Here is a 23,874-nt window from a genome sequence, read left to right on the forward strand (position 1 = left end):
TTTGCAGCCTTACCCAGCTCTGGTACGGCATAGTGAACAGAATAGGCTATGAAATAAGGTACGTTTATGGATCATATTTCTTCATTACTTTCATGTTTCTAAGTAATTATGTATTCCTTTAATTCATGTTAGCAATATTCCTGTCTATTTGTACTTCTTTAAAAAAGAAAAGACAGCTTATTTTCATTTGCCATTTTAAATATATAGTCTTTGTACTAAAACAGGAGAAAACATTTTTAAATTTTTTTAAGATATGAGAATATTTTCTTTCCCCAGCTCTTCATTATAAGTGAATCAAAGCAAGTTTTGTTTAACTACTTCATATAGAAAAAAGTAAGAATCAAAACATATCTTAAAATATGTAGAAATATTCTAAGTATGACTAAATGTATTTTATTTAAGAAACTATGTATAGGTGGAGTAGAATGCTACAGTTAAAAAACATTTAATCTTTTCTAGCAAATCTTTTTTACAAAGTCATTAAACTACCATCTAGTAAAGTGTTACTCATTTTTAAAATAAATTTACACAGAAAGGACATCAATATATAATTTCCCGAAAAGTGTTTTGCTTAAAATTGCTGTGATCCAAAATGTGATCAATGTAATCACCACCTACAGCACATGAACAATTTTAGTACTGATTGTTTATGAGTACTCACATGAGTAATTTAATTTTAATACATTAATTTTGTTCTGATTCTTCTAGATAAAAGAGGGTTTGCTTCATAACAATATGCATTTTTGTTTTTAGACTTTTCTTAACAAAAGAAAAGCACAATCCTTATTGGCTTCTTGATACCAAAGTAAGATATTACTTTGAGTGAGACAAACTTATCTGAAGTTAAACATTAAATGCAACTGTGTCCTTTCTCACATAACATTGAGCAGTTGGGTTTCATTTTCTCAACAACCTCCTATATCCTCTGTCACTTTGATTAAGTCTAGTTTACATTTGGGTTCTTTGAAGATTACAGATACAATAAACAGCTTACATATGTGTAATAGGAAATCATATATTAAAATTGAATGCTAATCTTTAAACATTCATTCATAAGGTGCAGTTTAAAAAATGAATTGTGCTTACTTGATGTCAGGCTCTGAACTACTTTCATGATTATTGCTAGTAAGAATAGAGCAACAATTAAGGAAATTGACATATATATAAAGAAGGGCAGTAGATATGCTATGTAATATGGTAAAATGGAAAAAAGGATGGATTAACTGTGCCTCTAAGAGTAGGAAAGAACTCACAAAGGACATGGCGTTTGAACTGGCATAAATTGGAAGTGACCTAGAAAAGCAGATATGGAAGGATTGAAGAAAGACTAAACAACATGTACTAAGAAGATATGTTATACAAAAAAGATGTTGCAGTGTTGGAGTTAAGATGAAGGTATAATTCTGAAAATATTTTGGAGGTAGAACCAAGAGGCCTTTTGAATGAATGAATGAAAGAAATTTTTAGGTTGGGGCAACTGGATATGAACTGATCTAGATAATTACAGAAGAGGCTAGGGTGAGAGGCCAAAAAGTTTTATTTTAAAATCAGCAATTTATAATCACTGTATTGCACAACTGAAACTAATATTATACTGTATGTTAAGTAACTAAAATTTAAATAAAATCTAAGAAAAATAATATCTGCAATTTATTAAAGCATTTACCATGAAAATTCTAAATTCCCACCTGGGTATATGCCATTGAATAAGATTTATATAAAAAATCATAGAATACAGAAAAGTCAGGGAAACTTGAAGACTAAGAGAGATGAGAGATGTATGGTCAAAACTAAACTAAACAAATAAAATTTAAGACAATCGCTGGAAAAAAAGCTCTTCCCAATCTACATTTAAGTATCCTCTGTATACTAACTGAAATGTATTATGTTATCAGAAAATAAGCACCTGTGTTTGATACAAGACTTTAGTATATTTTATTTTCATTTTGAGGGAGGAACTTGGAGATCATGCAGTTCAAACCTTTTTTTAAATGACATCTCCCAAATATATACTGTATACATATATAATTTTTCACAATATTTTATATTTATATTCATATGTATATTCTTTCCAAATATATTTATATTCTTTTCCACAGTATTGTTATAAGAAAGCAGTATTGAAATTGAGATCCAATTGTATTAACTATGGTTAAAAATCATTTTGACTTTGAGAGACAATAACTTATTTTCTCTAAGCTTGAAGTTGCTAAGAAGCAAAATGTGGATAACATCATCTCCTTCCTAAAATTGTGAGAAGTAGGGAACACAGTGCAAGTGGTAGGTTTCTTTCACTTGAGAAAGGCCCTAAAATGAGAGAGCAAGGCACATCTGCTGAAAGATCTTTGCTTCACTTTTCCACCATTTATGTTTCATCTTAGTTACCACAATAATGTGTATCACAAATTCACTCAGTTTATTAAAAATTGCAAGTGTAGTTTACATTTTTGCCAATATTTATTTAGATTATAAACAGAGCCGTCTGCAGCTCCGCTTCTGTTGTAGCTAAAAAAAGAGGAATGTATATACTTTAATGATAATGATGGTGGTGTACTGTAAGTACATATTTTACATTTTGAACATATATTTCTTTTCTTTCTTTAGATGGCAAGGAAGAAATTTTCTGGATTAGAAATCTCTCTGATTGTCCTTTTTGCTATAGTTACTATAATAGCTATTGCCCTAATTGCTGTCTTAGCAACTAGGACACCTGCTGTTGAAGGTAAGTAATGTTAAAAAATATTTACACCTTATAGTGAAGTTAAAGAAACTTTACTCCATATTAGTTATGGGTTTTTAAAAGTTATCTACATGAGATGAAATGTTAAGAAAGATCTCTGGGAAGTTACATAATTACTCCAGTTTTTTCTATCTATTACAGTTATTTTAGTTAAGAGCTGTTGTAATTAAGGAATCTATCTGCTTTGACATTAATAACCTTCCCCACGTTGTGTTGCTTGAGAAATAGTGAAGAGGCAAAGGGATCAAGGTGTTAATGGAAGGAGGAGGAATAATCATCTACTGTTTTTAGTGAGGTTCTTCTAATTAATGGAAATACCTAGGTTTTTGCTCTGGCCTTCAGATACTTGGAAAAGTGGGGGTGGGGGGGTGGAAAATCTATGGGACTTCCCTCTTTATTTTAGGCTCAGTATTGTTTTTTGTTTTTTGTTTTTGTTTTTTTAAAGGAGAGAGGATGTATAACAAAAAAAGGATAGAGGGAAGGTGAAACAAAGCTTGAAAAGTTTATCTATTTTTTTTCTGAATACTTCTATCCTCATTTAGAGTAAATGCATACTACTCCTATCCACCTCACCTGCTTTCCCTTTTTCATCATTCTCTCTAGACCAGATCAGGACTGGCAAGGATAATGTTACAAAGTATCTTGTAGTCTAACCATAGTTAATTTTCTACTGCTCTTAGTCGTTTGTTTTACTTTCTTCTAGTATACTGCAAACTCACTACTTTGTGAAGTAACCAATTTTGTTACCCATATCTGATTACTGGAAAGGTCTTATATAGAATTGGGATTTACTTTTCTTTGCTGTGCCCTGCTTTCTCTTCTGTTCACTCCAACGTGTTTTCTCCCTCTTACCTTTCTCTCTTCTGCAGTAATTCTTGTCTCTTTCTCTATTTCCTTCTCCCATCCATATTTCTCCATCTTCTTTCTTCATCTATAAAACACATTTTTTATAAATATGGTGGAATGTACATTTTGTTTCTTTTTGAATCTACCTCAAGACCTTCTGTGAAAATATTTTGGTTTTCTACAAAAACAGTCAGTAAGGCTCTGCACAATTTTTAAATACCATTTGGATATCTTCCTTTGGTAATCAGGACTTGAAAGTGTCAGTTTTTTATTAATGTAAAATTTATTTTTATTTTTATTATATATAAATTTAGTTGTTCTTACAATGTAAGGTAATTATTACCCCCACAATATGAAAATATTAATTTAATACAGTGTTTTATTTTATTGACCTCTCTATTTCCTAGCGATTAGTAATTCTACTTCAAGCCCACCTACCACTCGTACAACCACTGTGTTTCCTGGTTCAGGAAAGTGTCCAAGTGAGCTAAATGATCCTATCAATGAGAGAATAAATTGCATTCCAGATCAATTACCAACAAAGGTCTGCAACAAAAGACTTTAATGTTTTTTATAAATAGATATATATTATAGTAAGTATATTAAGATAATTGCTCAATATCGGATCAATACCATATTTTTAAAGATCTAGCCATCAATTGGGCTACATTTATCTTTTTCTTGTAGCTCTGTATAAAGAGATGAGAAATAACAGAAGTTACTGAGCTTGCTTTCCTGTACTTCTATTCAATTTAAATTCACAACTTAATATTTTTCGTGCTTAACAACCTATTGTTAATTTTAAAAACCTTTATGAAATCTATTCTTGCAAATCTACTTCTTAAAAAAATTGTAACCTTTGAGAGTATAAGAGAGAGAGAGAGAGAGAGAATATGAGAGAAAATGAATGCTCCATAAAAGTATTTGTAATGATGGCATTAAGAATTGTCTGGAAATGGTGCCTGAGTGGCTCAGTCCATTAAGCATCTGACTGCTGCTCGGATCATGATCTCACAGTTTGTGAGTTCAAGCCAGGCATCGGGCTCTGTACTGACAGCTTGGAGCCTGGATCCTGCTTCTGATTCTGTGTTTTCCTCTCTCTGCCCTTCCCCCATTTGCTCTCTCTCTCTCTCTCTCTCTCTTTTGCTAGCTCTCAAAAATAAATAAACATTAAAAACAATTAAAAACAAGAATTGTCTGTGGAAAATAAAGTAATATGATAGTTTGGAAAATTATTATTTTTTAATTATTTGGTAGTTTGGGAGAAGCCCAAATGGAGAAAATTAAGGGTAACTTAATGGATTCATGTAACCCTGAGTTGACTCTTCCTAGTGTTCATAACCTATGAGAATAAAGGTCAGTGAAGGTGTGTGTTTGTGTGTGAATGTGTGTGTGTTCACAATTTGCAATATCTATGTAATCTATAATACCCACAATGTAAATATATATTAATTATATATTATATATTATTATATTATATATGTTAATGTAATATGCATATCTATAGTATATTATTTATCTATTATATGCATGTAATATGCAGATCTATAATATATATTATCTGTAATAGACATATCTGAATCTCACCTCTCTCACTCTTTTCATCACAAGCAGATTAAGTAAATGAACTATAAATTTTTCTATTAGCCTTAACCTATGCTACCTCATAGTTACCACATAATTTTTTAATATTTGCTATGAAAAGTAGCAAATGGATGAGATTTTTCTTAGGACAGTATTAGGAACATTTGTCTTTATAGTTTACCTAATGATAATAGAGCTGGATAAATAGTGTTTACTGTGACACACTAAGATAATTGGCCAGATATTCTCTTTAGGTGTATTCTTCTTAGGGAACAATTGAAGCTTAACATAGAATTCTATTAGGGACAATATGGGCTGCTAAGATCTTAAAGGGAAATGACATTAATTATTTTATTTTATTTATTTAGTTTGAAGGCTGTATTTACTTATAATTTATTATTTAATTATATGTTAAGTTTTTAGTTAAATTCTAGTTACTTAACACACAGTGTAATATTGGTTTCCGGAGTAGATTTTGCTGATTCATCACTTACATATAACATCCAGTGCTCCAGGGAAACAATATTTAAAAGCTAATTGTTTAAGGTTTTGATGGCTACTATTAGTTTTTACTGTCAGCCTGTAAGGTTGCTAAAGAGTGTTTTCAATGTGAAACAAATTAAACTTATGAATTTAACAAATTTCAGCTAACAAGTATTTGTCATTTAAGAAAAGAAGGTGAACTTATTTTAACAGCAGCTATAATTCTACCCAGAATGTATTAATCAGCCTGGGCTTCTACAATAAAATGCCAGGCTGAGTGACTTAAATAATAGACATTTACTTTCCCACTGTTCTGGAGACTAGAAGTCATGATGCTACCAGCGTTGGTTTCTAGCGAGACATCTCATCCTGCTTTGTAGACAGCTGGATTCTTGTATCTTCATTTGGTCTTTCCCTTGTGCATGCACAGAAGGAGAGAGAGAGTATATATGTGACCATGCTCTGGCATCTCTTCCTCTTTTTACGAGAGCACCAATCCTTTCAGATTAGCATCCCAGCTTTATGTCTTCATTTAACCTTAATTACCTCCTTGAAGGCCCTATCTCCAAATACAGTCATATAAGGGGTCAGGGATTAGGCTTCCTACCTAAGAATTGTTGGGGGACACAGCTCAGTCCATAAAACAATCAATTGCTGTAACTATAATAATAACAATATTATTACATGTAATTCTATATGTATACTAACACACATATAATAAAAATAAGAAAAAAACAAATTTATTGTATTTTTATCCACCAAAGTTTATGACTATTGATGGGTATTTAATGTGTTTTAATTTTTTGCTTTTTCCAATTAAGAAAAAAGAAAATTGAAGTTCACTTCTATGTGGAATTTGAGAAACAAAACAAATGAGCAAAGGGGGAAAAAAAGAGAGAGAGAGGCAAACCAAGAAACAGATTCTTAACTATAGAGAACAAACTGATGGTTACAAGAGGGGAGGTGTGTGTGTGGGGGGGCTTAAGTAGGTGATGGGGATTAAGGAGGGTGCTTGTGATAAGCCCCAGGTATTTTATGGAAGTGTGGACTATGTTGTACAGCTGAAACTAATACTCTGCGTTATGTTAACTAACTGGATTTTATTTATTTTTCTTCAAGTTTATTTGTTTTGAGAAGAGAGAGAGAGAGAGAGAGAATGAGCAGGGATGGAACAGAGAAGGGGAGAGAGAGAATCCCAAACAGGCTCCACACTGTCAGTGCAAAGCCAGTCATGTGGCTTAGTCCTATGAAACAGGAGATCATGACCTGAGCTGAAACCGAGAGTTGGACACTCAACTGACTGAGACACCCAGGCACCCCTGTCTCATAGAGTTCTTGAAGGGACTAAACATGTAATGCACTGAAAGCACTCAAATATTAGACATTATTATGAGCACCTGTTCCTTCCCAGCGGCTGTCCTAAGCAGCTAGCTCACTTAAACAGGAACAAGTCTTCATGGGATCATTCACTATTGTGTTCTTGCCTCATCTGTTCCTCCTGAGCAAAAAGAATGATACTGCAAATATCCAGTTACTTTCATGTCATTAACAATTCTGGAAGGGGTTCTTTAAAAAAAAAAAATTAATGTTTATTTATTTTTGAGAGAGACAGAGCGTGCATGCAGGGGAGGGCGGGGGCGGGGCACAGAATCTGAAGCAGGCTCCAGGCTCTGAGCTGTCAGCACAGAGCCCAACTTGGGGCTCAAACTCATGAACCATGAGATTGTGACCTGAGCCGAAGTCGGACGCTTTAAGTGACTGAGCCACCCAGGTGCCTGGAAGGGGTTCTTTTAATTCAAGAGTTTACAAAGATATCAGAAGTGACTAATTGAGAATGACTGAGCTCACATCATAAAATTAATTATATATAGATTATTAAGCTTAACTGGAATTTAAATAAAAACAAGAAGTAGCTTTTTAAACACTATTACAATAATAGGGGAAAATGCCTGTAATCTTGAAAAATAGGCAGAATGACTAAACATAAATAATAATTATCAAAATCTCTAAAGATAAACCAAAATTATCCATATTTTAAAAACAATGAGGATTGGGGCGCCTGGGTGGCTCAGTCGGTTGAGTGTCCGACTTCAGCTCAGGTCATGATCTCACAGCTCATGAGTTCAAGCCCCACGTCGGGCTCTGTGTTGACAGCTCGGGGCCTGGAGCCTGCTTCGGATTCTGTGTCTCCCTCTCTCTCTGCCCCTAACCCACTCACATTCTGTCTCTGTCTCTCTCAAAAATAAATAAACATTAGAAAAGTTTTTTTAAAACAATGAGGATATACAGTTTTGAACTAGTATTTTGCTGTGTATATGTAGTAGTATGAATGATATGTCCTCTACAAATTCATGTCTACTTGGAGCCTTATAATATGACTTTATTTGAGCCTAGTGGCTCAGTCAGTTAAGCATCCAACTCTTGATTTTGGCTCAGCTCATGATTTTGTGATTCATGGGATCAAGCCCTGCATCAGGCTCTGCATGGACAGCACATAGCCTGCTTGGGATTCTCTCTCTTCTCTCTCTCTGCCCCTCCTCCCACTCTCTGTCTCTGTCCCTCTCTTTCTCAAAATAAACATTACTTGGAAATAAGATCTTTGCAGATGTAATTATATGCTAAATGAAATCTTGCTATTTGGGTGGGTCCTAAATCCAATGAGTGGTGTCCCTTCAAGAGAAGGGGATGGCATACAGAGAACCACAGGGAAGAAGGCAGTGTGAAGATGGAAGTACAGATTTGAGTATGGTGTCTTCAAATCAAAAACTGCCGGGGCGCCTGGGTGGCTCAGTCGGTTAAGCGTCCGACTTCGGCTCAGGTCATGATCTCACGGTCCGTGAGTTCGAGCCCCGCGTTGGGCTCTGTGCTGACAGCTCAGAGCCTGGAGCCCGTTTCAGATTCCGTGCCTCCCTCTCTCTCTGACCCTCCCCCATTCATGCTCTGTCTCTCTCTGTCTCAAAAATAAATAAACGTTAAAAATTAAAAAAAAAAAAAAAAAAAAAAAAAAAACTGCCGACTTTCCAGGAGCCATCAGAAGCTATGACTAGACAAGGAAGCAGTCTTTCCTAGAGCCTTGGACAGAGCATGGTTCTGCTAGCACCTTGAAGTAGGACTTCTAGATTCCAGAACTGTGAGAGAATAAATTTCTGTTCATTCAGACAATCCTATTAGAACAGCCCTAGGACCCAAATATAGTATGTTTGGAAGAACTTCATGTAACTCCATTTTACTATATTTTTTTTTATTTTAGCAAAATGTGATTATAGTTTGCTTATTTATTTTTTTTAACAGCTTTACACCTTCCCAAATCTGTTTCTCTATGTTTAGTTCTACCTCTCAGTTTTGTACCAACATTTAAAAAGCTTTTTGTAAAGATTACCGTAAATGACAATTTTTTGTGTGTAATTATCTCTTTCTATTGCTGGGAGTACTTCTATAAGTTCTATAACTAGAGGGAAAATTACCTGATCAGAAGTCACACATACTTTAGATTCTGATAGGTAATGAACCCCTAAAATATCAGGTCAAATTGTACTTCCATTTTCAATGTACATGTATGTATGTTTGTACTTGTGTGTGTGCATGTGTATGTGTATCTGAAGCCAGTTTAATTTGATGTTAAAGTAGGAGATAAGTTAATATGTCAGCCTCTGAAAGAGTAACTTTAAACTATTTTCAAGACAAATAGGCAAGAAAAAAAACCACACAGATGCTCAAATTATGAAAGTGTGTAACACTATTAAATTTAAATATTAAGTAGATTTTTAATTATACCAATGTTAACACACAGAATTACCATGTGCCTCAACTTTTTACATAAGCATATATAGTTTTTTCCACTTCACATAATCTTTCCATACAGATCATAAAACTACTCAAGAGCTCAGTGTTTTGCTTTATTCTTTGGATATAATGGCTACAACTAGTTACAACCTGGCACATAAATTAGTTTAATTATTTACTTAAAATATTAAACTAACAAGTGGCTGGAAATAACTGCCTTAAACATGTTATGTAGGCTTGAATTCAGGGCCATGTCTTCATCTTTATACACTCACTTGTAGCTTGATACATAATTGATAGTCAAAAATATTTCAGTTCTTCTGTATTGACTATGTGACAACAGAATACATTATAATTACTCATAGGGCAGACTTTTAAAAAAACATAGGCTTAGTAGTAGTAGATCTTGGAATCTGGGATTGTGATACCTTCAGCTGTGTTCTTTCTCAAGATTACTTTGGCTACTTGGTGTCTTTTGTGGTACCATCCGAATTTTAGTATTATTTGTTCTGGTTCTGTGAAAGATGTTGTTGGTATTTTGATAGAGATTATATTGAAACTGTAGTTTGCTTTGAGCAGTATATTCAAATAAAAAAAATTAAAATCAAAGACATAAAGAAAAACATAAGTTTACAATAATGTGCACAGATATGTAAATTTGATAAATCACAACTCAGAGTATCAATTTCTGATACGGTGTAATTAATTCACATTATCAAATATTTATATTTCTGCTAAGTGAAAGGAACAAGAGAATAGATGATTTTGTTTAATTTTTTTAATGTTTACTTAGTTTTGAGAGAGAGAGACAGAGACAGAACATGATGAGCAGGGAAGAGGCAGAGAGAAAGGGAGACACAGAATCTGAAACAGGGTTCAGGCTCTGAGCTGTCAGCACAGAGCCCAACGCGGGGCTTGAACTTAGAACTGTGGGATCATGATCTGAGCTGAAATCTGATGCTTAACCAAGTGAGCCACCCAGGTGCCCTGAGAATACATGCTATTTTAACATACGGTATTCTTGAAGAAATAAGCTTGTTTTCCAGGCATTTAATTCAAACATTTATTGGAATGGATGTTTAAAAACTAGGTATTGACACATGATAACAGTACTAATCATATGATATGATTCCTTTTATAAATGTTTTAACAGGCAGTTTGCTCAATGAGAGGCTGCTGCTGGAAGCCATGGAATGACTCTCTTATTCCTTGGTGCTTCTTCGCAGATAATCATGGCTATAATGTTGAGAGAATGATAACAACAAGTACTGGTGAGAAATGTTGCATCATGGTGATCCAATATAATATATTTTAATTGGAAAACAAAAAATATATTTTAAATTTTTCTTTGGGAAAATATCTTAAATAGAATCGAGTGGGAAATTTGTACGCAAGGATGTTTAAATATGTTAGATCAAGGATTTCATTTTTGCAGGATTGTATCTTCCAAATAATAAAAGAAGTCATTATTTGTAATAAAGGAAACATAATTATAAAAATATGAAAAATATTTAATAATTATTACTCTTTATAAATAAAATCACTCGCACCAACTTTTTTTCTTCCTTTAAGGGCTTGAAGCCAAATTAAGCAGGAAACCTTCACCTACGCTCTTTGGAAATGACATTACTAGTGTTCTTATCACAACTCAAAATCAGACACCCAATCGTTTCCGATTTAAGGTTTGTTTTTTGATATTTATAAAGAGGAATTAATCATAAAAGGAAGTTATGAGCACATTCTTCATCTTACCAAGACATTTTCTCTCTTAAGAAATACTTATTCCAAAGCAAAGGACTAATTGGACTAGTTACTTCAGTTCTCTGAGCCTGTTTACTGAAGTGTATCATAAGAATAGTTTCCCTGGCAATTCTTTTTGAAAAACTTCATAATACAGTCAATGTAAAATATTGGATACAGTGTCTTGAGAAGAGTAAACACTCAATAAACTTTAGCAGTTTTTATTACTTCAACCATAGACTATGATGAAGGATTAGTTTAAAATTTAATTTGAGAAACATGTTAATTGTGGTGTATACATGTGACTTATACTTACTAGTTCTTTTTACAGGTATCCCTTTTATTCATGATTTTAAAGAAACTAATTCCTATTATTTTGTAAGTGAGTAGTTTACTTGAATTTTGGATCTTTTGGATTTGGAAGTGAAAACAACACCATATTCTTTGTACGCTACTCTTTCAGCAACTTCACAAGAATTAAGTATTTTTTTTAACCAAATATAAAATTCTTCATGGGATTTCTAAGGAGATGAACACTAAAAAGCAATAAGAATAATTAAATTCACAAAGATACAGTATTCAAGAATCAATATTTAGTAATACTATCATTAATATATATTAATATATTAATATTATATAATTAATATATATTTTTATCAGCCAAAAATATTTTTATTATATGCGGTACTTTTATGACCAGTTCTGTATTCCTTAACAATGTATACAATTCTGTGCGTAACCATACAACAACGTTAGAATTAAGTTTATGGCCAGATTAATAGTTCCTCTATTAAGTTACTAAATTTAATATTTTTTATTCAAAACTTGCATTTGATACTTAATTTGGAATTGGAAGTTGAAAAAATGGTTTTGAATCAAATGATGCTAATTGTTTAATCTTTACAGATAACTGATCCAAATAATAGAAGATATGAAGTTCCTCATCAGTTTGTAAAAGAATTTACTGGTACCACAGCTTCTAATACATTGTATGACGTGCAGGTTGTAGAAAATCCATTTAGCATCAAAGTTATTAGAAAAAGCAATAATAGAATTTTGTAAGTATCTTATTTTACATTTCTGTAAGGTTAAATAACCAGTCAATTGTATTCTGTTATAGAATTAGGAAAAGTTTAATTTTAAGGCATTTTCAGAAAGAATAAATTTCCTCCCAAAGAGGGTGGATGTGCATCCTTGTAAAGACTATAATGTAAAGCAGTTTTATTTCCTGTGGATAAAAGGTACAAAGGTGAATGAAAATGTACAAACTAGGGCCAATCAAAGATGAAGGTAAGGAGCATCACCGAAAAGCATTTTAGCTTTCCCTGTATTTTTGCATAGCTAGAACTCCTGTTTTGTCCTTTCCCATTGTTTATCATATTCTGTTGCCAATTTTTAGAATCAAATAGTTATTCAGAAAGGGGCTGATTCCCAGTCATATTAAAGGACTTCATATATATATATGAAAAAATACATATGTATGAAATAATGTATATGAAAATGTATATACTTAATTAAATATTGCCTGAATGCTTTCATTATGAATGAATTTGGGGGGATATTTGCGGCAAGGGATTTAGCAATTTTTAAGATATCTCGCATCTCTAAGAACGTCAATTGAGCAGGGTGCCTGGGTGGCTCAGTTAAGCTCTGACTTTGCCTCAGGTCACCATCTTACAGTTCGTGAGTTCGAGCACCACGTCGAGCTCTCTGCTGTCAGTGCAGAGCCTGCTTTGGATCCTCTGTCTTCCTCTCTGTCTCTGCCCCTCACCCTCTCTCTCTCACACAAAAATAAAATAAACATTAAATTAAAAAGGTTAACTGAGCAATTGTCAAGATTAAATCTCAGCAGTTACTTTCCTTAAATATATTTTAATGATTTGCAATTGACATTATGTTAATTGTCACAAAAGTATTAAATGCATTTAACATTTCTTGTAGGATGTATTTGATATGAATCTAACATACAATCTTCTTAATTTTGGAAAAATTATTTTGAACTTAACTTTAATATATGTGTTAGAGGTGTGAAAGCTAGTATAGTACTATATTTTAAAATAGTGTCTCTGAATCAAGGCAGAACTGGGTTTGAAATCTGGCTTTGCTAGTTACCAGTTTGTCACCTTAGAACACAGGGCATAATTTTCCCAATTTGTATTATTTGTAGAATGGAACTGATACTGGTAGTTACACTTCAAGTTTGTGATGATTAAAGGAGAGGATGTATACGGAGAATCATATTGGTGGTGATGAAGCAAATTGTGTTGATGGAATCAACAAATTCTGTTTATGGTATAATTCATATATTCCTAAGAAGTGATCACAGCCAAAGATTGACATATTTAAAGTGAAATATTCAGCATGGTAACATAGATCCTTATTTGGTAGAACATTTTATTTGTTTCTAGATCATTTATTTATTTTATTGTACAGGTTTGACACCAGCATTGGTCCTTTGGTGTACTCTGACCAGTATTTACAGATTTCAACCAGACTTTCCAGTGAATATATTTATGGCATTGGGGAACATATTCATAAGAGATTTCGTCACGATTTAAACTGGAAAACATGGCCAATTTTTACCCGGGATCAACTTCCCGGTGACGTAAGGAACTCTTTTTTTTTTTTTTTATGTAAATAAAATCATTATATTGGAGCAGGTGATAATGTTACCCTATTTGAAGCCATTATTTATTGTATGTCAGTGATACCTAATACAGAAGCTTGTTTACTTCAGGGGTGATGATTTGTAGTAGTCTCAAATTAACTCAAAAAGTAACCAACAGATTTTAGTTCAAATAGGTATATCTATTTTATGAATATTTTCTTTTGATTTGATTTTTGTATTCTGTCATTCCCTTTTCAATCATTCTTACGCTTAAACCAATACATGGCTAGTCATTGAGCTAGAATAATTCTAAACACTTACTGTGTTCTCTATCACTTTGTATGATATGGTGTCTGCCTATTTATTGGACATCATATTGTACATCTATGTCTGCATCTTCCCCTTCCATAACATATGATAATCTTATATAAGTTTATATATTTGCACAGAGGGTTGGTTCCCTTTTTAAATACTGCACCTTGAGGTTCCTTATCATTTGTACAATAAGTCACTGAGAGATAATTTGAACTTTAATCTCATAAGAACTTCTCCCAAACTCCCCCGTGCAGAATTAGTCTTTATTTCTAACCTTTTGTTCATATTTTAGTATGACAGTCACTACAGGTTAGTCTTTGTGTAAATATTTGTATATAATTCTAAGATGAGATTCTTTAGAACAAAGACCATATCATTAAAAAATTATTTTTAGGGGTGCCTGGGTGGCTCAGTCATTTAAGCATTTGACTTTGGCTGAGGTCGTGATTTCATGGCTTGTGTGTTCAAGCCCCTCATCAGGCTCTGTGCTGATAGCTCAGAGCCTGGAGCCTGCTTCAGATTTTGTGTCTCCCTCTCTCTCTGCCCCTCACTCCCACCTCTCTCTCTCTCTCTCTCTCTCAAAAATTAAATAAACATTAAAAAAAAATTTAATATTTTTAATTGATTCATGGTTGTTTTGAGTCAATTGTTAGTGACTTTTAAAATGCCAGTGCTGTTTCATTCCCAAAAATGAATAAATGGTGGTTGCTTTAAAGAGCCTCATTTGGAGGGGCGCCTGGGTGGCGCAGTCGGTTAAGCGTCCGACTTCAGCCAGGTCACCATCTCGCGGTCCGTGAGTTCGAGCCCCACGTCGGGCTCTGGGCTGATGGCTCGGAGCCTGGAGCCTGTTTCTGATTCTGTGTCTCCCTCTCTCTCTGCCCCTCCCCCGTTCATGCTCTGTCTCTCTCTGTCCCAAAAATAAATAAAAAACGTTGAAAAAAAAAAAAGCCTCATTTGGTACAGAACTACTACTAATAAAGATTCTACCAGTCTGTTTTTATAGCATCACTATCTGTAATGAACACCTAATAAACACCAGGCTATTTTCCATTCATTCTTTTCTTGGAACCTCCATATCCTATCAGCCAGGAATTCTTTTTTCTTTTGCCTTATAAGTGTATTCCCAATTGTTCTCAGCTATTTCATGTACTCCTTGGTTTATAGCAAATGTAGTGGGGAAGTTCTATAAGGTTGGACGTCATCTTGGAATTCCCTGTCCTGCCTTGGACATAACATGGGCCATAATGAATAAAAGTGCCATTTTCTTAACATGAATGGCTAATTAAAACTCGATCAGATAAAACATAAAGGAAAGTTAAGTAATCTAGTCGTAGTATAATGAATATATTATGTTACATATTTTATATAATAACATATTAATAATCAAAATAGGTTAATTTTTTTGCCACAGTGTTTCATATGGTATGTATAGTAATTAGTATAGAAGTATGAGGAGTAAATTACAGAAACTAATTGGAATATATAAAGGCCATGTTAAATATATAATCTTTTTTACTTTAAATATACTTTAAAATTAATGTTCAAATTTTTGCCTTACAGAATAATAATAATTTATATGGTCATCAGACATTCTTCATGTGCATTGAAGATACTTCTGGAAAGTCATTTGGTGTTTTCTTAATGAACAGCAATGCAATGGGTAAGAGTAATTTATCTGGCAATATATTTAAATGAAATATAACTTGAAATGTTTGAACTGTTCTCTTTATTCCAATCATAGATAATGTATGTCAGAGTAAACTCTATTGGTAATGATTTAGTATATGAAATTATTACAAGCAGAGTTTGTAGTGAGTAAGACAATGGAATTTTACTTATAAGTGTGTCTATTTTGGGGAGAGTATACTATGTTATTATAGTCAGGCACTTTCTTCAGAGCTTTCACAGCAATAGTGAAACACATCCATGGAAAGGAATATTCCCATTCCCACAGCCTCACTTGTTAAGATAATTTAACATACCACTACAACCAAAAAAAAAAAAAAAAAAAAAAAGGGAAGTCTATATAATCTAGGGAGAGAAAGAAGAAGATTAATTTTTGAGTTTATCATAATTCAAGTAATGTAGAATGTTTTTTTAAATGTTGTGAGTGTAATACCAATGTATAACATATGAATTAGTGATAATAAAAAGTTCCAAAATTCAACAGTGTCCCAGCGAGAACAGTATATTAAAATGGTTATCCAGGCAATTATTGTCTATGTAGAGAAAAAAAAATTCTGTAGTTTTTTCTTAAAAATTAATGTGAGAATATGATCTTTTAGAGAATCTTCAATTAACACAACTAATTGAAATGCAATTTCAGAAAACAAAATTTTGTTATAAAAGGACTGATTACCTGGCTATGCAGTTTCCAGGGAGAGATTCTGCCAACATCTATAGAAGGAAACAGCTGTGATTTCCTATCATAAACCTCATAGATGGTGGCGTTCTACTTTTCTTGTATATTCTTCCTATCTTTAGTATCTTATTTTACCTTAGTTATTTAAAAACAGTGCAAAAATGTATGGTTAATATGAAGTACTTAAAATAGACACTGCGGTTATTTTATCACTGTGTATATTTTTACTAGTTATATATGTTTCTCCAATTTAATTTGTAGAAATTTTCATCCAGCCTACTCCAATAGTAACTTACAGAGTTATTGGCGGAATTCTGGACTTTTACATCTTTCTAGGAGATACACCAGAACAAGTAGTTCAACAGTATCAAGAGGTATGTTTTATATCTATTTTAATAAATTAATTTCTACTATACTTTTCTTTCAACCATCATGTCTAATTTTATTTAAGATATCTGGGGCCTCTTAGCTAAATATATTTTTAAATCTTACCATTTTCAGGTATGAGTAGGTGGTTTTTGTTTTTGTCTTTCCTATACAATGATGGCTATGTATATTTATATGTCTATATTTCTAATATCAAATTATTTATTGGTTCTAGGCAGCTGAATTCAGAAGTAGGATTTTTTTGAAATGTTGCATATTGAATCTTTACTTATTCATGACCTACTTTGGTGGGATAAAGCCAAGGAAAGTATTTTCTATTCAAGGCTGAGGATACGCAAGGGTGTGTAGGTCATACACCCCTTTGATAAAAATCCTAGAGGCAAATGAGTTATAAGGAAGACTAGTAAAACTTGCTGTTAATGCTTAGTAGGTAAACTCCAGGAAAATTATCTCTGATGCTCAGGCTTAAAACAGAAGATTTTGAAACATAGTGTGAAGTCTTATGTCATCTGTCTAAGCAACTCTTGCTTCCCTATTAAATAATGTCTTCATGTACCTAAGTCTAAGGTGGGTCTTAGAGAGACAAGGAATCCAGGGGTACCCTGAGTCTACTTCTAAAATATAATTCTGTATTTCTTTTATATAATTCTTTTATATAATTGTTCTCCTGTGACTGTTGGTACATAATTCTTGGTGTTAGTATGGAAAATAAATTATTTTTATTGGCCTAAGATTTACGGATTATGTCTATTTTTAAAATCTTGTTTTATTGATGTGTATTTTGATATACATTTCTCATTTGCTAAAATGATCTTTTTTTTAATTTTTTTTTTAATGTTTTATTTATTTTTGAGACAGTGAAAGACAGAGCATGAACAGGGGAGGGTCAGAGAGAGGGAGACACAGAATCTGAAACAGGCTCCAGGCTCTGAGCTGTCAGCACAGAGCCCGACGCGGGGCTCGAACTCACAGACTGCGAGATCATGACCTGAGCCGAAGTCGGCCGCTTAACCGACTGAGCCACCCAGGCGCCCCTAAAATGATCTTAAAGGAGAAGTAATTACTATCAAAAACTTTTCTTTAGTTAGGATCCAAATGTCTGATATGAGAGTAGGTAGAGTTTTACACAATTAAATAATTTACAGTGTCTAACAATTCCCAAATTGCTATTGATAAATATGAACTTCAGAAAAGGATACAAAATTTACAATCTATAATACTAAATTATAATTACAATGTTAGGCTGGCCTTTATACAACTTTGCATATGGTTACCACACCACCAAAACTGTGGATAGCACATTTTTTAAAAAGAATTTGACATTGGATTTGTGAAATACCAGCTACGATTGTTGTCTGTTACATGCTGAGTACAGTCTGTGGTCAACAGGAATTGAGTCTGAGTTATGCATGGCGTATGAATGCAGCATACATTTAGTATAGTAGTGCACTTGCTTTAAATCATTTTATGGGCAGTCTTCCAAAGGCATGTATTTAAGCAATAAGATACAATAGTTGTGTAGAATGTAATATAGTTAATCAGTGCATTTAAATGAGGTACAAGCTATGTAGAGAGTAGGCAAAAGAAACTTTATTGTTTGAAGAAAAACAATTTTTTTTTCTGTATAAGCTAATACTCTTGAGGTCTCAATATGTTAAAATATAAAGCAATTCATTTGACTGGTGAATAGTTTTAAAAACAATGTTTCTGTATAAAGTGTAATATAAATAATATGTGAGCTAATATAACATATAATAATATTTTACATACTTTTATGAAAAATTATGTTACATGTGTATACTACACACACAAAGAAATTTCAATTATATGTCCAAATCTATAATGAAATGTAGTGAAACATAAGATGTTTGTGAAATGAGATGAAAAATGCTAACTTTTTCAATTTTTATACTATTTTATTTTTAAAATAAATTTAATGTTTAAATTGAATAGAATATTTAACCCAATATAAGTAACTTAAAAATTGTTACATTGTAGTTTTTATGCATATATGATAGAGAAATCATGGAATGTGTGTGTATGTGTATGCCTAAATTAAAAAAAATCATTATGCCAAAAAGGTTATTATACTATACTATACTATAACTTAACACTCAGTTTTAGTTAAAACAATTTACTATTACTTACACTTGGATTTCCACGTATTTCCAAAGTCATGTCCTCTTGTTGTGATGACACACTAATTTATAATAAAATTCTAACATAAAATCCAGAACGCATCTTAGAATGCAGGTAACACTTTGTTCAAAATATGTAATTTAAGTTAAATAAATATCAGAGGTATTAGAATAATAAGCATATTAATAATAATTTCAATGTTCTTTATTGAAATTAATCAAATATCCATTTACTTGAAGCTTGTTGGACGACCGGCAATGCCAGTATATTGGAGTCTTGGATTCCAGCTGAGTCGCTGGAATTATAAGTCACTTGATGTAGTGAAAGAAGTGGTAAAAAGAAATCGGGATGCTGGCATACCATTTGTAAGTGGGATGAAGGGTTTATGGGATTACATACCAAGTTAAATATTGTCACATAATAATAAATGTAATTGTCAGCATTACACATGATATTATACTATGTAATATAAATGTGGATTATTAAGATGTGTTTTAATGATAAAGTATATTTTAAATCTATACACAAGGCCACGTCTACTTGAGATTTTAAGAACTATTTATTATTTATACTAGAATACATGTTTAACTGTGAACATCATATTCAGTTTTTTAAAATAGATTATTTTTTACTGCCTGTATACTTTTTAATGTATTTTATGTAGCATATAGGCTTTGTTTTCTATACAATGATTTCTGTATATAAAATATAGTACTTATTCAGTGATCATCACTGAAAAAAATGTGAATAATCACTTAATGTTTTTGTATTTTAGAATTAGAAAAATTAGTTTATAACTATTTCATGGTTTTTAGTAAAATAAAAGAGATCTAAGTTCATTTACCTTTTAATCATTATATTTATAAAGCATTGGGCTTAAAGGTTGAAGTGATTAGAGTCCTTTCAGTACTATTTATTGAAATATACTCTACTAATTTTCAGGATACACAGGTCACTGATATTGACTACATGGAAGCAAAGAAAGACTTTACTTATGATAAAGTTGCATTTAAAGGCCTCCCTGAATTTGTTCAAGATTTGCACGACCATGGACAGAAATATGTCATCATCTTGGTAATGACATTATGTATTAATATGTTTTTAGTATTTACTTATTTGTAACTTAATATATTTTCTATAGTTTCTTCTTTCTATTATTAGGATCCCGCAATTTCCATAAATAAGCTAAGCAATGGAATGGCATATGCCACCTATGAGAGGGGAAATGCAAAACATGTGTGGGTAAATGATTCAGGTGGGACTACAGCAATTATTGGCGAGGTAAATTATGATATTCATTAAAGTTGTGTTGCTTAGATTTTCTGTTGTGTAATGACAGTTTTCGTAAGTGTGTGTGTGTGTGTGTGTGTGTGTGTGTGTGTGTATTTACTTTCAAATATGGACTTGGTGTTTTAATTGTGTAAAGAAATTTTAGAGAGGAAATATTCCAAAATTTCTATCTCTAAAACCGTTTTAGTAAGAAGACATAGATTTCAATGCTATACACAATTAAAACAAAACTAACAAAATATAATTAGATTATAACAAAAATTCTGATATTTTGATGTAAAATAAATACTTCTATAAATTGAGTACTTTTGTACTGGATACTAAATTTTATGATTTGTATTTAATCCTCACAGTAAAATAATGAGATACATACCTATAATTAGAATTTTACTTTATAGGTGAAAAAAGTGAATTTGAGATAGGTATAGTAACTTCCCTAATATCACAGAGCTAATGAAGAACAGAGTTATGAAAATGACTAGTTCCCAAATGCATATTCTTAACCAGAACACATATTTTTTTGAAGACAACTTTCTAAGACATATCAAAAACTATAAAGTCTAGATACACTAACTTGGTAATTCCACTTCGGTAATTTAGTCAAAGGAAATAAAGTAAGAGATAATGTCAGTGTATAAAAAACGTGTATTATAGCATTATTTACTGTAATGAAGATATACTAGCCATCACTTTTTATTGAATTCATCAATATCAAAATTTCTGGTGAAAGTCTTATTCAAATAATTATGAGCTCCATCAGAAACAAAAGCTGAATTTCTTCCCATAATTCCTATTAATATCTCACAGAATATACCCTGTTAAACCTACTCCATTTGCTGTGAACAGATTGGATAGCCAATAGTCATATTTTTGGATATAAAACAGTATTATTTTTTTCATTCATCTGAAACTGAATTTCTCTTGTCTGTCATTACTTTAAGTAATGAGCAGATAATTTGAAGAAGTATAAAAAGACAGCATAGTATGTGTAGTGTCTAATAGCCTGGACTCAGATATGTGATTGCTGTGTTTGGATTCCTTCTGTACCACTTATTAGCGGTGTGATCTTGAAAAATGTATTTAGTTTCTCTGTTTATCACTTCTTTCATCTGTAAAGTGGGTTTAATTATAATGACTAACTCATCTGTAAAGCAGTGATTAAAAAAATACCCATCTTCTGTAGTTCTAGTGAAGATTAAATGAGCTAGTAATTATAAAAATGCTCGGAACATTACCCAGCACAAAATAAATGTCATATTCTCATTTATTAAATAAATAATAAATACACAAGGAGTTTTTTTGCTTGAATTTCTTGGAAACAAATGCTTTTGGAAATTAAACCGTGTACTTTTTTTTATTCAGACAATGAATACATTGTCTAGTTTTTATTTGTTTTTAACCTAACCCATTCGTATGCTAAGAAATAAATTTAGTTGCAAAATAGCAGTTTAATCCTATGTTCTTATATTTTTGCCTTCCTAAATGCCTTATGCTCTCTCTCTCTACTTTACTCTCATTATATGCATTTTATTTTATTTTTTAAAACATTTTAAAATAGGTCTAAGATTATTATACATATAGATGGTGCATGGATCACATAAACCTTAAGAAGTACAATATTATAACTTTAATGCTTTTTTACTATTCTTATCTACTCAATAACCTTGAGTTATCATTTATTTATTTTTCCTTTTATATATGTATATATATGAATGATCTATTCTTTCAGGTGTGGCCAGGATTAACAGTATACCCTGATTTTACTAATCCAAACTGCATAGATTGGTGGGCAGATGAATGCAGCATTTTCCATCAAGAAGTGAAATATGATGGACTTTGGATTGTAAGTAGCTATTTTAAATCACTAATTTTAGACAATTAGCATAAAATTATTTTTATATAAATAATTATTGTTATTATAATAAATAAATAAAATATATAAAATAATTATAAAGTTGACAAGGTAAATTTTGTAATCATTTGAACATGAAATTTAAAAATTTTATAATATTTTTCTAGAATGTATAAATTCATACCTGTCATGTTCCTGGGTTAGAAAAGAATCTTAAGTAAAAACTGCAAATTGCAAGTTTTCTTCTTCAGTGATACACTTTATAGAATAAATTCCATTTCTATCAGTAAGATGCCATATTTTTATGACTAACAATTTATGTTTGAAAACAGCAAGATTTGGAGGTAAGTAGTGCAATTTTAAAAACATTTATTATAGTCTACAGTATTCAAGCGATTGCAGCACTATGGATACATAATAACATATCACTAACCCTTAGAAACTCTCTTTTTTTAAAAACAAGCTTTTTTTAAAGAAAAGCATATTTATTTATTTTGCTAGAGACAGAGTGAGAGTGCATGTATGCATGTGCATGTGCATGCGAGTGGTGGAGGGGCAAAGAGAGAGGGAGAGAGAGGATCCAAGTAAGCTCTGCACCATCAGCACAGAGCCAGCCCTACGTGGGACTCAAACTCAGGAACCCTGAGATCATGACCTGAGTTGAAATCAACAGCTGGACGCTCAATCAACTGAGCCACCCAGGCACCCCTAGAAACTTTCTTTTTAGTAAATTATGGAGTAAAACAAATCAAAATTGAAATAGGTTAAATGTTTTATTTCAAGATAAACAACAACAGCAACAACCAAAATCCTAGATTATTGGTAAAGCTATTAAAGGGAAATGCTAATGTTTGAAAATTTCTTTGGATGAAGTTTTGTATCTGTAGCTATTGATTACTTATTTCTGGGTTTACCATATAGAATGATTTAGTGTCTTTTGTTATGGAAACTGCAACCATATTTGGTGAGTGAAACTACTTGGTGACCCCAGAATTCTATGTTCCAGGGGAAAAAAGAAGTCTAATAAACTTGAATACAGAGGAACATCAGAGATTTTGTTCAAAGTTATTACAACTGCACAGAATTTTAGAAGGAGATAATGGATGTCTTAGGGACATCCATGTCTTTGTTGAGTTACACAATAGTTCTACTTTCATGAAGTGCTCATTATTTATTCAGTGATTATTTAATCAATTACTTAGTTAAGTGTATATTTTGCACCATCAGTATATCAGGTATGTTGTGGAGAATACAAAGAGGAAAATTATGTTTTTAGCTGACAACATGGAACTGAGTTAGAGGTTAGCATACTCTTCAGGATTCTTAAGAATAGAATGAAAATGGAAAGGCTTTAGTTATTAGACACAAAATTAGTGAGGTCACAATAATACCTAGCAGGCTATAGAAATAACAAAAAAATTTGCACTCCATTCTTGGTTTTGTTTTTAATTCCAGCTCCAATTTCAGTTGTATTAGTTAAGTTAAAATGTTTGGGTTTTTGTTTCTGCTAATGAAATAATTTGAGTCCATTGGAGCACAGTTACAGTATAACTGATACTTTAGGAATAGTGAAAGAGAATCTGACTGTGCTGTAGAAAGAGAATACTTCATTTCCTATATCCATTGAACACAAATACAGTACCTGATTCAACTCCAAAGAGAGGGAGGGCAGGGAAGGGGAGGAGCATCTGAGAAAGGTGGAGTTGTTCTCCTCCTAATACATAAGCATTTGACAAAGCTTAAAA

General features: G+C 32.2%; 1 protein-coding gene across 1 annotated transcript in view; it reads left to right on the forward strand.

Annotated features, from left to right (window-relative positions):
* The first annotated feature begins 2,604 nt into the window (after positions 1–2,604).
* Positions 2,605–23,874, forward strand: part of SI (sucrase-isomaltase) — a 99,779-nt gene continuing 78,509 nt past the window's right edge. The window contains exons 1-12 of the mRNA XM_049628599.1: positions 2,605–2,722; positions 3,994–4,130; positions 10,590–10,707; positions 11,009–11,118; positions 12,083–12,234; positions 13,610–13,781; positions 15,660–15,759; positions 16,723–16,835; positions 19,227–19,352; positions 19,930–20,061; positions 20,149–20,268; positions 22,007–22,120. Of these exons, the coding sequence (XP_049484556.1) occupies positions 2,605–2,722; positions 3,994–4,130; positions 10,590–10,707; positions 11,009–11,118; positions 12,083–12,234; positions 13,610–13,781; positions 15,660–15,759; positions 16,723–16,835; positions 19,227–19,352; positions 19,930–20,061; positions 20,149–20,268; positions 22,007–22,120 (1,512 nt within the window). The remainder of the gene's footprint in view (positions 2,723–3,993; positions 4,131–10,589; positions 10,708–11,008; positions 11,119–12,082; positions 12,235–13,609; positions 13,782–15,659; positions 15,760–16,722; positions 16,836–19,226; positions 19,353–19,929; positions 20,062–20,148; positions 20,269–22,006; positions 22,121–23,874) is intronic.

Source organism: Panthera uncia, chromosome C2 (assembly GCF_023721935.1).
Source record: "Panthera uncia isolate 11264 chromosome C2, Puncia_PCG_1.0, whole genome shotgun sequence".
Classification (NCBI taxonomy): Eukaryota; Metazoa; Chordata; class Mammalia; order Carnivora; family Felidae; genus Panthera; species Panthera uncia.